This window comes from Artibeus jamaicensis, unplaced genomic scaffold, assembly GCF_021234435.1.
Source record: "Artibeus jamaicensis isolate MK-2021 breed Jamaican fruit bat unplaced genomic scaffold, CSHL_Jam_final scaffold_369, whole genome shotgun sequence".
Lineage (NCBI taxonomy): Eukaryota > Metazoa > Chordata > Mammalia > Chiroptera > Phyllostomidae > Artibeus > Artibeus jamaicensis.
Window position 1 is genome coordinate 33,851,807 of NW_026522042.1, and position 12,001 is coordinate 33,863,807.

Here is a 12,001-nt window from a genome sequence, read left to right on the forward strand (position 1 = left end):
CTTCTGCCATCACACCAGGTCACTGGTGCACACACACAGTCACAGCTCAGGCCCCTTGCCTATGCGTCCAGACCAGTGTGACCCCTCACATGGCCGGGCAGAGGAGGCTTGGGACAGCCCACCTGGGCATTGGAGTGCCCTTTGGGACAGCACTGAACATGGGCCCTGTGATGCCCCAGAGACATCAGCACCCTTAGTGAGGCCCTGGCTCATGGGACTCTCACCACTATCTGTCTGCCCTCTTCCATAGGGAGAGGGCAGACAGCTGCAGGGCTGTGACCTGGGGGGGGGGGGGATGAGGGAGGGGACTGCTCTTCGATGTGGGGTGGATCAATGACAAAAGTCAGGCAAGGTGGCTGACGACATCGTGAGTGGCTCCCTGACCTCAGGCATCCACCTTGCCCCGCCAGAGCCCGCGCCAGCCCCCAGGACTCCTGCTGCCTGAGCACGAAGTGGGAGTGAAGGGGATGGTAAGGGACGGAACCCTATTTCTGTGGGGAAGGACATTTGATTCTAACAGACTAGTGATGCTCAGGGCAGGGAAGCCCGGGGCTCACTCCATTTGGACAGTGTCTCTGTGGACCTCATGTCGCCTGCGTGGAGATGCTCCGGGTGAGGAGACTGGGCTTCAGCTGCGCTGTGGAAACCCAGCCACGGTCACAGGCTGCTGCTGCCTATGCAGTTCCTTTAGACACTCTCTGGACATGCTGTTTGTACAAGAGATCTAAGGCTGGAGGTTGGAATGGCAGACTGGGGACACCATGTGTGATCACAGCGGCTGAAGCGGAAACTGTAGCTGAAGGGAGAATACAGTTTTCTTTCATTTCTCTCAGCAGCCTGGTGTGGTCACATGGATTAAAGACCCTGTCCAAAAACATCTGGTGGGAGGGGACCCCGATCCAGCCCACACTTCTAAGTGACACTGTTTTCCAAAAGTCCCTTCGTGACAGAAACACACTTGCGAACAGCCATCCGGGACAACACCCTTTATTCGAAGTAGGTAAGCCCCACGTACAGCACGGGAACCTCCCCGCTCACTCGTACACGGAAGCTCTCAGGTGCATAGCCTCCTAAGACCCAGGTGCACGGTCGGCTCTAGTGACGGTGCTGTCTGAACTGGAGGCCACAGTAACCGCACGTCCCAGTTTTTGTTTCTTTGTCCTGAAAAAATTCAAGAGGGAAGACCTCATAGTTCCACATTCTGCTTCAAATCTAATACAGTTAGCGATTAGACACTGAAAGCACACACAACACCTGAATGCCCTGTCGGCCCGAACCACCTGCAAACCCAAATCACCACTGAGCTAAGAACTGCCACAGTGCCCAAGAAGCCTAGGTCCAGCTCTGGCTCCTTCCCCGGCCTCGGGCCCCGCCCAGGAACACGAGGGCATCTCAAAGGGCCACTGCAAGGACAGAATGTCAGCACAGCAGCCACTTCTTGCCCTTGGCTTGACCCCTCCAGAACAGCCGGAGTCTCACTGACTCGGACTAGGGGGGCGTCCCCACAGGGCTGGGGTTCAGGGTCCAAGCTCGCTCACACCACCAGCAGAAGGGGCGGTGGTGGGTCCTGCCAGCTCCCTCCCCTCTCCTTCACACCACATGTGCATCTGAGCTTTAGCCTGTGGCTTATTCTTGGCCCTAATATCCCAAGTCCTCTTCTCTAGGCCCCAAGTGTGTCTGTATCAACAGAATGGGCTGCAAAGGAAGGCTCAGCGAGAAAGACGGACTCCTACGTGTCTGAGAGGAAGCTGGTAAGTCGGTGCTACTAACGCTAAGTAGGACCCTGCAGGGCACGTCACATCTGAAAAGATGCCTCGGTGCTCGGCCCTGCGGTTTGGTTTTGTAGGCAAGGTCGGTGAGACAGTGCGTGGTCAGAGGAACACTGCGAGGGCCCCCCTGGAGCAGGAGCAGGCAGGACAGGAAGGTGGACGGGCCACGTTACCAAGTTTATGTAGACTCTCGGGTGGCCCAGAGCCCCCCCACCGCCGTCACACGATATGATGCGACTCTCCGCTTCACTCACGGGCTGTTCAGCTATTAAGTCAATGGCAAAGTTCTCGTTCACCTGCACAAGGAAAAAAAACCTTGTACAGACGAGCACAAAAATTCAATTTCATTTAAATTTACGTAGAAACCTGCCCCACAGACATTTACATCCTGTCAGCACAGGCAGAATTATATTCTGTACATTTTCACTGAAAATATCATTACAGATCTTCAAAATACATAATTAATATATGTATATACAGCCCACTTAATTTTTCACTGGATATAATTTCAAATTTACGGAAATGTTGCAAGAATTAAAACAGTGCAAAGAACTCCCATTCTGTCCTTGCCTGGCCTCGGGCCGTTAACATTCTGCCCCACTCATCACCTCCTCCCTCCTCTCTGCCATCCCTCTCTCTACACACACATGGTCCCACAGCTCTGCCCACTGGGAATAGGGACACCCAGTGAGTGGCAATGAGTCCACAGCCACCATTTCACACTAAAGAAACCAGGGCACTGAAAACAGCTGGTTCCAGGGCCCGTGCAGAGATGCTGCAGATGAACTGGAGCCGTGCGTTTGTGACAGAGAGACCAGAGGTCAGCAGAGACAACTACAGATGGGTCAAAAGGGTAGCCGACTTGGGGGCACTGCCGATTTGGAATAAACTGGACATGGGAAATCTGAGGAACAATGAGATTATAACCGCAAAGGACTGAAAACAAATCACTAAAACCCTTGATTCCACACTGATATTTTCAAACTTCTTTAATTTCCTTACTACAAGAAAATCAGCTCATTATTTTTAAAACTGGTAAATAAAGGGAAAGAATCAAGCATTTCTTCTTTCCTCAGAGTAACCATAGGTGTTTTGTTTTTTTCCCTAAATGTAAGTCCTCAAACTACTGAGAAGAGAACACCATGCCTTACAACCTGTATGAGTTAATGACCTAAAGCACGCACGTCACCTGCCCCGTAGGGTCACGCAGACCAAGAACCCGGGTCTGATCCGAGTACGCACACTCGAGAGGACCAGAGGCTCCGAGGAGCACGACAGCAGTGCCATCGGTCAGAGCCGGCAGCTTCACAGAAGAAATGCCCGAGTCCTGTGACAGGTGAGTCCGAGGCAGAAAAAGGGCTGTGTGTATGTGAGGGGAAGGGGGGTATACACACACGTCACAAATGCAAAAAGAGACTGCATGTGTGGACAGGGGAATGGGAACCTACGGGTCAGAGAAACCTGCCACCACTGCAATACATGCAACTCACTTGCATTCGGAGTCAAACAAGCTGTACAATGAAGAACACAACGCAGTCCAGAATATCTAGGCCACCTAGAGTAATGGACTGAAAGAGCCTCTGTAGTTTCGGGTGAGATGATCCTGCCACTGTCAACCCCTTACGGAGCTGTGCACAATCAATTCCAGACCTGGTGACACAACAGAGACGGCGAGGAACATGGCAGAAACAGGCGTGGCCGCGCTGGTCAGTGTCCAGGGTAACTGTTGACACTGAGTGGCCAGGCGCATGGGAGCAGGGCATCATTGAACCAGCCCCTCCACGGCATAGTTACTACAGCAATTCAGACTTCCTGGCTGGGCAAATAATCTGTCTGTCCACGCCCTACTGTGGCAAACTTGGGACGCTAGGTGGGAGGTATGTCTTGGTTGGATCTGCCTCAATTAGAGCTGTCCTCAGTTCTAGTCAAAAAGTCAAAAAAGCTCTAGTCCTCAGGACCTGTCAAAAAGACAAGGCACACCATGCTGGGAAACTGCATTAGTGCAGCATCAGTGCCCGGGTGTACAGGGGAAGAGCCGAACCTGGGCCCTCACAGTCCCTCCCGGGACTGAGAGCCCCACAACTCACGCCCTGTGACCACCAGCCCCACACCGAGGGCTGAGGCTCCCGTACTCCAAGTGCCGCACAGCCTGTGAAGAAACCCAGCAGCACCTTCTCCAAACCTGCTCCTTTTTGGAGCCATGTACAGCGATCACAGGCAACCTCTATAGCCAACACTTGGCTCCTGAGGATTAGTTTGTCTGGTGGTGCCTGTGGAACCCAGCATCTTTTCCGCATCGCTGGCCACTCCAGGGTGGATGGCAACAGCAACAGCACGCTCTGAAAGTCACCCTCTTCTGGAGGCCAGAGAGTCACTCAACTGGAACCCGCCACACCGAGGGCCAAGTGTCAGAGGGACAGCACCGTCCTTCCCCCTCCAGGTTTCCTAAAAGCCATCAAAAGTTTACAGGAAGAGACGGCTTAATAAAGACAAGACCACAGGGCAGTGTGAGGTTGAGCATAAGACTAATAAATGTTGCTCAAGGTTACTCTGCCATTTGGCTTGGGAATAATCTCAGTACTTGTCTACCATTACAGGTGAGGACCGCTGCACCTGGTCAGTCCGGGCCACCCAGGGCCGTGCAGCTTCCAGCCGCGCACGCCCAGCATCCCATGCTGGGTCATTCTATACCAGGGGCCTACTGTTCCGGGGGAGACACGAAAACCAAGACTAGGCATAAACAAATCCTCACAAATAAGGCAGGGTGACAGCATACCTAATTTCATAAAACTTGAAAATAAGAACACAATCAAGCTCAGTTAACTTCTTCCAAAGCCAGCCAACTGTCCAGAGGACGCACAACCTGGGACAGCATCCCTCACGCCCCTCACACACAGAGAAGGCCCCGTCTGCCACCAACACAAACGGTGCCAAACACCCTGACCCCACACAATGCAGACATTGTGAAGAGGTTTGGTTATTTTTCAAAAGCTTTGTCAGTTACAGATTATGATTTTGTAAAGCTTTTCCTTCAAGTTCTACTTCCGAAAACACAGCAGAAAGTCAGTGGGAAACATGTCGACATTAAAACAAACACCACAAGCATCGGTGCTGCTGTCTCGTTGTTTTACAAGCTCCTTTAAACACAGAGCCTCCACCAAGGTCTTGGGCTCCCCGTACACCACACCTTCTACCGGGCCAGTGCTGAGTGATAGCCCACTCACTGCCGCTGCAGATGAAGCCATGCGCCATACAAATGAAGCCTCCGGGTGTAAATAATATAGTGTCTACCTCAGTGACAAATGTGTCACAAAGGCCACACTAACAAACTCCCATCACGCAGTCCAAGAGACCAGCTGTCTCCTGTGGGAAGGGCAGCTGATGCCTGACGCCTGAGACTGACACAGGACTGCCCCTGTCACTCAGAACTGCAGCTCCAGGGCGACCCCGACCTCCCATGATTAACATTCTGGGACTCCGCTCAACTGCAGGAAGACAAAGAGCCCGGGAGTCAATGCCCAGCCACCGCACACAGCCACGGCCCAGCTTCAGAGTCTGCTGAAACTCAGGGCTGCAGCGTGTGCCCTGCCCCAGGACGGGACACGGGAAGGAAAAAGCACTATTGGACCTTACAAGACATGTCATGGCACCTTGTACAGTTCACATTATCGGTAAATGTAGTGTTTTCTTAAGTACACACTGTATCACATACCCTAAACTGCCCAGCCACTGTAAAAATTAGTCTTCCAGGTCACTAACATAAAAAATATATATATATGAACCTCTCTTAATATTTACTTCTTGATCAATTCATCTGGGCCTAAATATACTTAGGTTTAAACTATTCACTTGTCAGTTAGCTGAGTTTTTTTAAACTCATGTTTTTGGAAGTGACTGTTCCTATGGAAAATTTACTGCCTTACATCAAACTGAGATTAAAGAGATGAAACATAAATTCTACAAAACAATACTGAAACTAATAAAAAAGGAAATAATAACCCAGTTCGATAATCAATATTCTGTAAAATTTTGACCTTAATTATAATTCTCTACTGTAATTAATGGAAATTTACAAGTTTAAAATAAACTAAAAGCCCAGTTCAATGATTTAAAACATTGGGTGTTTTTAGCACTAGTATCAATAATTATATTAGCTACACATACATGTGTTACATACACATATAATTTTTAAATCACAGTAAAAGCTGAAGTTTTCATCCAAATTAATTTTTAAACTAAGTAAGTTTGGAGAAAATGCTAAAAAGCAGGGATGAATAGGTAGAAGACAGAGGGTTTTCTGGACAACAAAACTACTCTGTATGATACTGTAATGGTGGATACACGACACTATACCTTTGTCAAGACCCACAGAATGTACAGCAAAGAGTAAACCCTCATGAAATCTATGGACTCGAGTTGAAACTAATGTATTAATACTCATTCAACGTCTAAATCAATCACTTGTAAAAAATGTAGCACACTGATGCCAGATATTGATGACAGGGGAATAGTGTGAGGGGCATACGGAAACTGTGCTTTCTGTGTGATTTTCCAGTATGTGTAAAGTTTTCTAAAACAGTAATATCTCTTGGAAATGAATTTTAAAATGCCACTCAATGCCAAATTTTTGTCGTAAGAATAACGGCCAGAGCAGAATGCCAGCTCATCATTTACAGACGTGCTGGGCACCGTCACAACTTGAGGATGTGCCCTGGACACGCATGATTCCAAAGAGGAAAGGCGCCAGAGACCAGACCTAGGACAACCATTAAGGAGAGCCAGTTCAGGAGAGCTGACAGGGAGAGGCTGATGGAGGGGCAACACGGTCAGCGCCTGACTGTCTTTAATAGCTTTGTTTTTAAGTTGCTCCAGGTTGCCCTCTGCTATGGCGATCAGAAACCGGGGCTACTGGAGAATTTCCAGCAGAGAGGAATCTGTGACAGACCCAGATGCTTGCTAAAGCACCAGAAGAGCTCAGATAGGAAGCTGGGGACAGAGCTGCAGGACCAACCCCAAGACCGATTTGCTCCAAACTGCTCTATCCAGTGCTTTGAACTCCATCTCCACCACACGGCTTCTGCCCTCATGACACCCACAAAGGAGGAATGGAAGCAGAAAACCAGACTTTGGGAATGGACAATGTAACCGACATCAAAGGAAAGGGGACACAAGATTTAGGGAAAGCTGAAGCTTACCAAGAAGAATCAACAGGCTGACTGAGTGGAAGGAGTGACTCAAAATGACTATGGAAAAAAAACTTACTCTAATCTGAGGGTCTCTGGAGTACAAGGCACAGAAATAAAGAAAAAGACCACTCTCATTTATCTGTAAATCAGAACTACACTTACAAGATGTTGTTATATACTGTGACATTGCGGGGGCAGAAGGGAAACAAAACCAAAATAGCCACATGGAACATGGAGGGGGAAAAATGCAGAACTACAAATCTAGAGTGCTCACAAATTAGGGAAAATGTTTAAATCTTACATATTATTTTTATTTCTTGTTGGTTACATAAAGGTTTTATGACAGCTTATCTCTCATACTTACCTCTTTCTGACGACCTACAAATCGAACTTTCCTGTAGTCTTTATCATCATAAGCCTGAAAAGAAAAAGACCATATGTGATTTTTACAGCTTCATTCAGAAAGAGGTCACTTCATATCAATCATAAACATTACAGAAAAGTGGTCTTCTTAATGTTCACGTCATTCAGGATCAAACACATGAGGGGCCAAGTATAGCTGTGCAACTAGGGGCATTTTTCAGCAGGACCCCTAAGATGACAATGGGCAATAATCTGAACTGGAAGGCTGCCAGGTGAAGTGGGACTGCAAAGGAGGCAAATTCAGGCAGGGAAGGTGCACCCCCCCTTCTCCACAAACGGCCCGTGGTTCTGTCCCTTCTAAATCTTCCGGGTGATACGTTAATAATATAGGTACTTACTCTCATCTTTGGCTTACAATTATAGCCTGTAGTTTTGGACTACAGCTGACTCTCAAATTATGTTAAGTGTACTATTTAATATCACACAAACATTACAAGATTCGAGCCACAGAATCTGTCGTTTTGAGTAGAATGGAAAGCCTCCCCACAGCTACTTTTGGGGTAACAATCTCATTTTAGAGTTCGGGGACACTCTCAGACCACAGAATCTGCAAACACGCCGCTAAGACCAGCACCGCAGCGGCCGTTTAAATCCACCCAGGTTATTGCGTGCGACAGCACCAGGGACCCGCACTGTACTCAGTCGCCGGTCCTCCGTGATCCCTCCCCACGAACCAGGAATCGGAGGACACCGGGAGGACCGGGGCACCGGGGACAGCGGAAAAACCGGGAGTCTGACCTGGACTCCGCCCACTCAAGCGTCCTCCGCGCCGCACCGGTTACCTGGCCGGTGTGCGTGACCTTCTCCCCGGTCGGCGAGATGTGCGCCCCGAAACATCTGGCGCCCCGAGGCAGGGTAAGAGCCACCGCGCCGCCCCGGCCCAGAAGCCGGCAGAAGGTCAACGCTGCCGCCATCTTGTGGGTTGACCCTTGACCCGGCGCGTCCACGCGCCAGCGTTGACGCTTGCGCACAGCCAAGCTGGGCCCGAGCGAGCAAGACTACGCTCCCCCTGGATAGGTGCGCATGCGTGCTGTGTTCGGGTCTGAAGTGTCTTGGCGGGTGCAGCTGCAGGCCAGGTCGCAGCTGCGATAAGGAGGGAAACCTTGAGCACAACCGTAGCTGTTATTCTTACCAGGGGAAAGGCAGAGGTGGGTAAAAAGTGGAGATGCATTGTTTGCACTCAGTGGCAATCGATAATCAGGGGGATACATATGATATGTTTTTATTGGTGAAGGATTCCTGCCTAGAGAGGAAATTGGAAGTGCGTTCCCGTTGCGCGGTGCGCATTTCTTTGTTGCCGGGGGCTGGGGGTGGGGAGCGGTGGTGATGGACCGCCTGTTTGAGGATTCCCGAAGCACAGTGCCAGTGAAGCTACCATTAAAGCACAACCGTTGTCGCCCCTCCCGCCACCGGTCCCAACGTGATCAGCACCGGACAGGTCCACTACCCCAGAGGGCACCTGGGCAGGACCGGGCTGGCGTCCCAGCGCTTCACTTTTGTGCTTCTCCTGCCTCCTCTAAACTGCCTGTGCATAGACCCAGGGGCATGGGCGAAAACAGAAGGGAGGGGGGCAGACTTAGCTCAGGGCAGAGTCGTGCAATCGCCACACCCCAGGAGCTGAGTACACCCACAGCCGTCCCGGCTGTGGAGGAGAGCCCAGCAGGTGACGAGAAACGTGATGCTCTGAAAACCTCTCTGAAAGGAATGGTGCTTACTGTCGGGTGCTCGAGCAGAACCAAAGAGCATCTGGGCAGGTGCACCACGTCTGCGGGTCGCCTTCGCGTGCCCAGAAAGTAGACGGGTGGGTTCGCAGACACGCCCCCTGAAAGGCAGGTTCATCGCTCTTAGTGGTACCTGGGTGTACATGGTGCTCATCATAAGAGTCTTTCAACTTTTATCTCTTTGAAATGTTTCATAATAAAATGTAGGAGGGGAAGAAGGTATTTAATTGCAACCAGTTAGAACCATTGTCCGTTTGCCTTGGACTCGCCAGTTTTCCTAGGGTGTTCACGTAGTACCAGCACATGGTTTTCCTAGATTTTTGTTTTACATTAGTATTGTCGGTTTTTCAAGTCTACTTCGTTGTAACTTTCTCATTCTAGACATATATATTTTTTTAGTTCCCATTTCTGCATTCCTCCCCGCCACCATCACAACCAATTGTGGGTGACAGGTTGCAGGGGGCATCCTGCTGGGTGCTCTATGGACCGGGACTGGAAGGCGGGGAAGGGAGGAACCCGGCTCCCTCCAAGTCTGCTACGCGCGCAAGGGCTCGGTCTTAGCGTCCCACGGGACCGGTGCTGCCACGTGACCCCGGCGCCGGTTTCCTTTCTGGAAGAAACTCTGGGTTGGCGTCTCCGCCCCGTTGCGCAGGCGCGGGCTGGGACGCTGGCGCTGGCTGAGGAACAAGGCAGGCAAGGCAGGGCCAGGGCCCGTTCTTCACAGGTCAGGGGTCCCTGCGGGTCCCGAGCAGGTGGGAACTAGGAAGGCGGCGTGATGCCGGGGTTCGGTCTCCTCTGCAGCCGGCTGCCAGGTCGAGAGGCTGGGGACGGGATCGGCCGGAAGACGTCGGCCCTGCGGCCTCAGTCTCCCCCTGTTGGCTACGGTGGGGGGGGGGGCGGTGCGTGGGGCCGGATCCCATCCCTTAGACGCCCGAGCCTCGCGGCGCGGTGTGCGAACTGCGAGCGACACGCGCCAGTGTTGGGGCCGAGTCCCGCGACGCCAGCCAGTGCGCCGCCTCCGAGAAACCCCGAGCAGTCCGCACCTGACAAGCGACCCCGCCGGAGTTCCTTGCAGTCGGCTGGTGGGGCGCCGGCCCGGGAGCCGGGTGCTTCATGCCCAGGAAACCAGGCCAGCTCTGCCCCATGCTAAACCTGAGCGGGGTCGGAGTTCACGGAGAAGCGGTTACCCCACTTGTATGAGGATGTAGACCCATCCTACACGTGGGCGCCCGCCTCGCTGAAACTGGTGAGGCGTAGACACTGGCCTTGTTTAGGCCCTAGTGGCCCGGCCCGGAGCCCCTGGGTGGGGGGTCAGGCTTCATTGCTGCGGTGTCTTAACAGGGCAGGGCAAGTCACAAGTCACTTATCCCTCCACCTGGCTAAATTATTTCAAAGTGCAGGGCGTGGCCTACGCTTAAGGTCTGATCAGCCTCTCCCAGGCTCCCGGTAGGTAGGTCAAGTGCTCCACCTGGGGCCCCTGTCTCCTGCAGAGCTGTTAGGGTTTTTGCTGCACTGGAGAATTGTAGCACCCCTTAACCCTCAGCTTCTATGCCTACCCGACAGTGAGGTAAACAAAACAAAGTTGTAATAGTAGGAAGCATGGAAGACACTGTAACCACCTTTTTTTTTTTTTTTTTTGCATAGAGTCAGCCACAACATGGCTGTTTTTATAAAGAAAATGGTGGTTTCTGCTGTAAACCCTCTCCTACGTCTGAGTCCTTGCACGACGACATCCCGTGCGCTCTCCACACTCCTGCTGGGTCCCCTGCGCGTTGCAGTCCCAGCAGGGGCGCAGCCCAGCAAAGTGGTGGCCTCACCCCTCTCCTGCTGCCCCTTGCCTTTCCTGCAGCCTGCTCTGGGGTTCAAGACCAAGGGCGTCCTGAAGAAGCGTTGCCGGGACTGTTACCGGGTGAAGAGGCGTGGGCGGTGGTACATCTACTGCAAAACGAACCCAAAGCACAAGCAGAGACAGATGTAGCTCCTTTGGCTGTGAAAATAACATGCAAGATTGTACCATTTCCTAGAGAGATGGTGTTAACTTACCAAAAAAGAATTAAATGTAAATGTTCTGGTTTCTAAGAGTGTTGATCTGCCGGTTTTGTTGACTCCACTTTCCAGGCACCTCACTCTTTATCCAGATCTAGTCTGGCCAGAGCCCCAGCTGGAAAGCTGGCAGGAGGACAGAAGGCAGGGAGCAGGGAAGACGGGCTTACCCGCCTCCCCACCCCCAAATATCAGAATGCAAGTTCTTCAGAAAGAACTAGATTTCTTCTCATGTCCACCTGTGGAGTCGCTCTCGGCCCCGTGTCTGCATTCAGGCATACACTGCTTCTTTCCCAGGGTTCAAATTCCTTTCAACATTCCTGTCTCCAGGATGAGGATGGAAGACCTTGATAGCAGTCCTTCAGTCAAGGACAATTTGACTGTTTACATACAAAGGTATTCAGGATATCAAATAGTTTATCACCCCTGGTCTGAGACACGAGTATGCATGTGTTCATGTATACAGGAGTGGAATGTGTGCATGAATGTGGGCACTTTGTACCCACTGTGTGAGCAGGAGGTCCCTCCTGTGGTGTGAAGACAGGAGAGCTCAGTGGTTACAGCAGCATGGCAGGTGAGTGCTGACTGATTGAGGAGCAACCCAGGGGAAGGCAGGGGGCCACTGGCCCTGGGCTTGGTCTTGGCTCTGCTCTTTCCTTGGTGTTGGGCCTTGGACTAGAAGCTTCTACTGAAGCCTCAAGTTTGCAAAGGGGTCTGATACTACTCACTCCTCCCTGCAGGGTTCTGAGAGCCTGTTTTTCAATAACACTTTTGCCCTTAGAGTCTGCCACAGAGCCTGGCATACTGTAGGCACTCAGCAAGTGAATGTAGACTCGAATGATCGTGCCTCCTTGTAAGC

At 51.5% G+C, this 12,001-nt stretch overlaps 2 protein-coding genes across 7 annotated transcripts; one reads left to right on the forward strand and one right to left on the reverse strand.

The window, feature by feature from the left end:
* Nucleotides 1-971: 971 nt before the first annotated feature.
* NDUFS6 (NADH:ubiquinone oxidoreductase subunit S6) lies at nucleotides 972-8,334 on the reverse strand. Its single transcript, XM_037137402.2, has 4 exons — nucleotides 8,161-8,334; nucleotides 7,320-7,373; nucleotides 1,943-2,065; nucleotides 972-1,161 (listed from the first exon to the last, which is right to left on the reverse strand). The coding sequence occupies exons 1-4, from the start codon at nucleotides 8,290-8,292 to the stop codon at nucleotides 1,096-1,098; spliced, it is 375 nt and encodes a 124-aa protein (XP_036993297.1). The 5' UTR covers nucleotides 8,293-8,334; the 3' UTR covers nucleotides 972-1,095.
* A 58-nt stretch (nucleotides 8,335-8,392) lies between these two features.
* MRPL36 (mitochondrial ribosomal protein L36) lies at nucleotides 8,393-11,178 on the forward strand. 6 transcript variants are annotated; one of them, XM_053657411.1, is made up of 2 exons: nucleotides 8,393-8,526; nucleotides 10,744-11,178. In XM_053657411.1, the coding sequence occupies exon 2, from the start codon at nucleotides 10,757-10,759 to the stop codon at nucleotides 11,075-11,077; it is 321 nt and encodes a 106-aa protein (XP_053513386.1). In that variant the 5' UTR covers nucleotides 8,393-8,526; nucleotides 10,744-10,756; the 3' UTR covers nucleotides 11,078-11,178. The 6 variants fall into 6 exon arrangements, with proteins under 6 accessions (XP_053513386.1, XP_036993303.2, XP_036993302.2 ...); XM_037137408.2 differs by lacking the exon at nucleotides 8,393-8,526 and adding an exon at nucleotides 9,721-9,788; XM_037137407.2 differs by lacking the exon at nucleotides 8,393-8,526 and adding an exon at nucleotides 9,722-9,823.
* The last annotated feature ends 823 nt before the right edge of the window (nucleotides 11,179-12,001 follow it).

What these genes read in the sequence shown, in the direction of transcription:
- NDUFS6 (XM_037137402.2), bottom strand. Translation starts at nt 8,292, where the DNA reads ATGGCGGCAGCGTTGACCTTCTGCCGGCTTCTGGGCCGGGGCGGCGCG. An exon ending in AGGTCACGCACACCGGCCAG is followed by an intron (nt 7,374 to 8,160) that starts GTAACCGGTGCG and finishes TTTTCTTTTCAG; the next exon opens with GCTTATGATGATAAAGACTA. An exon ending in CGAGAGTCTACATAAACTTG is followed by an intron (nt 1,162 to 1,942) that starts GTAACGTGGCCC and finishes GAATTTTTTCAG; the next exon opens with GACAAAGAAACAAAAACTGG.
- MRPL36 (XM_053657411.1), top strand. Translation starts at nt 10,757, where the DNA reads ATGGCTGTTTTTATAAAGAAAATGGTGGTTTCTGCTGTAAACCCTCTC.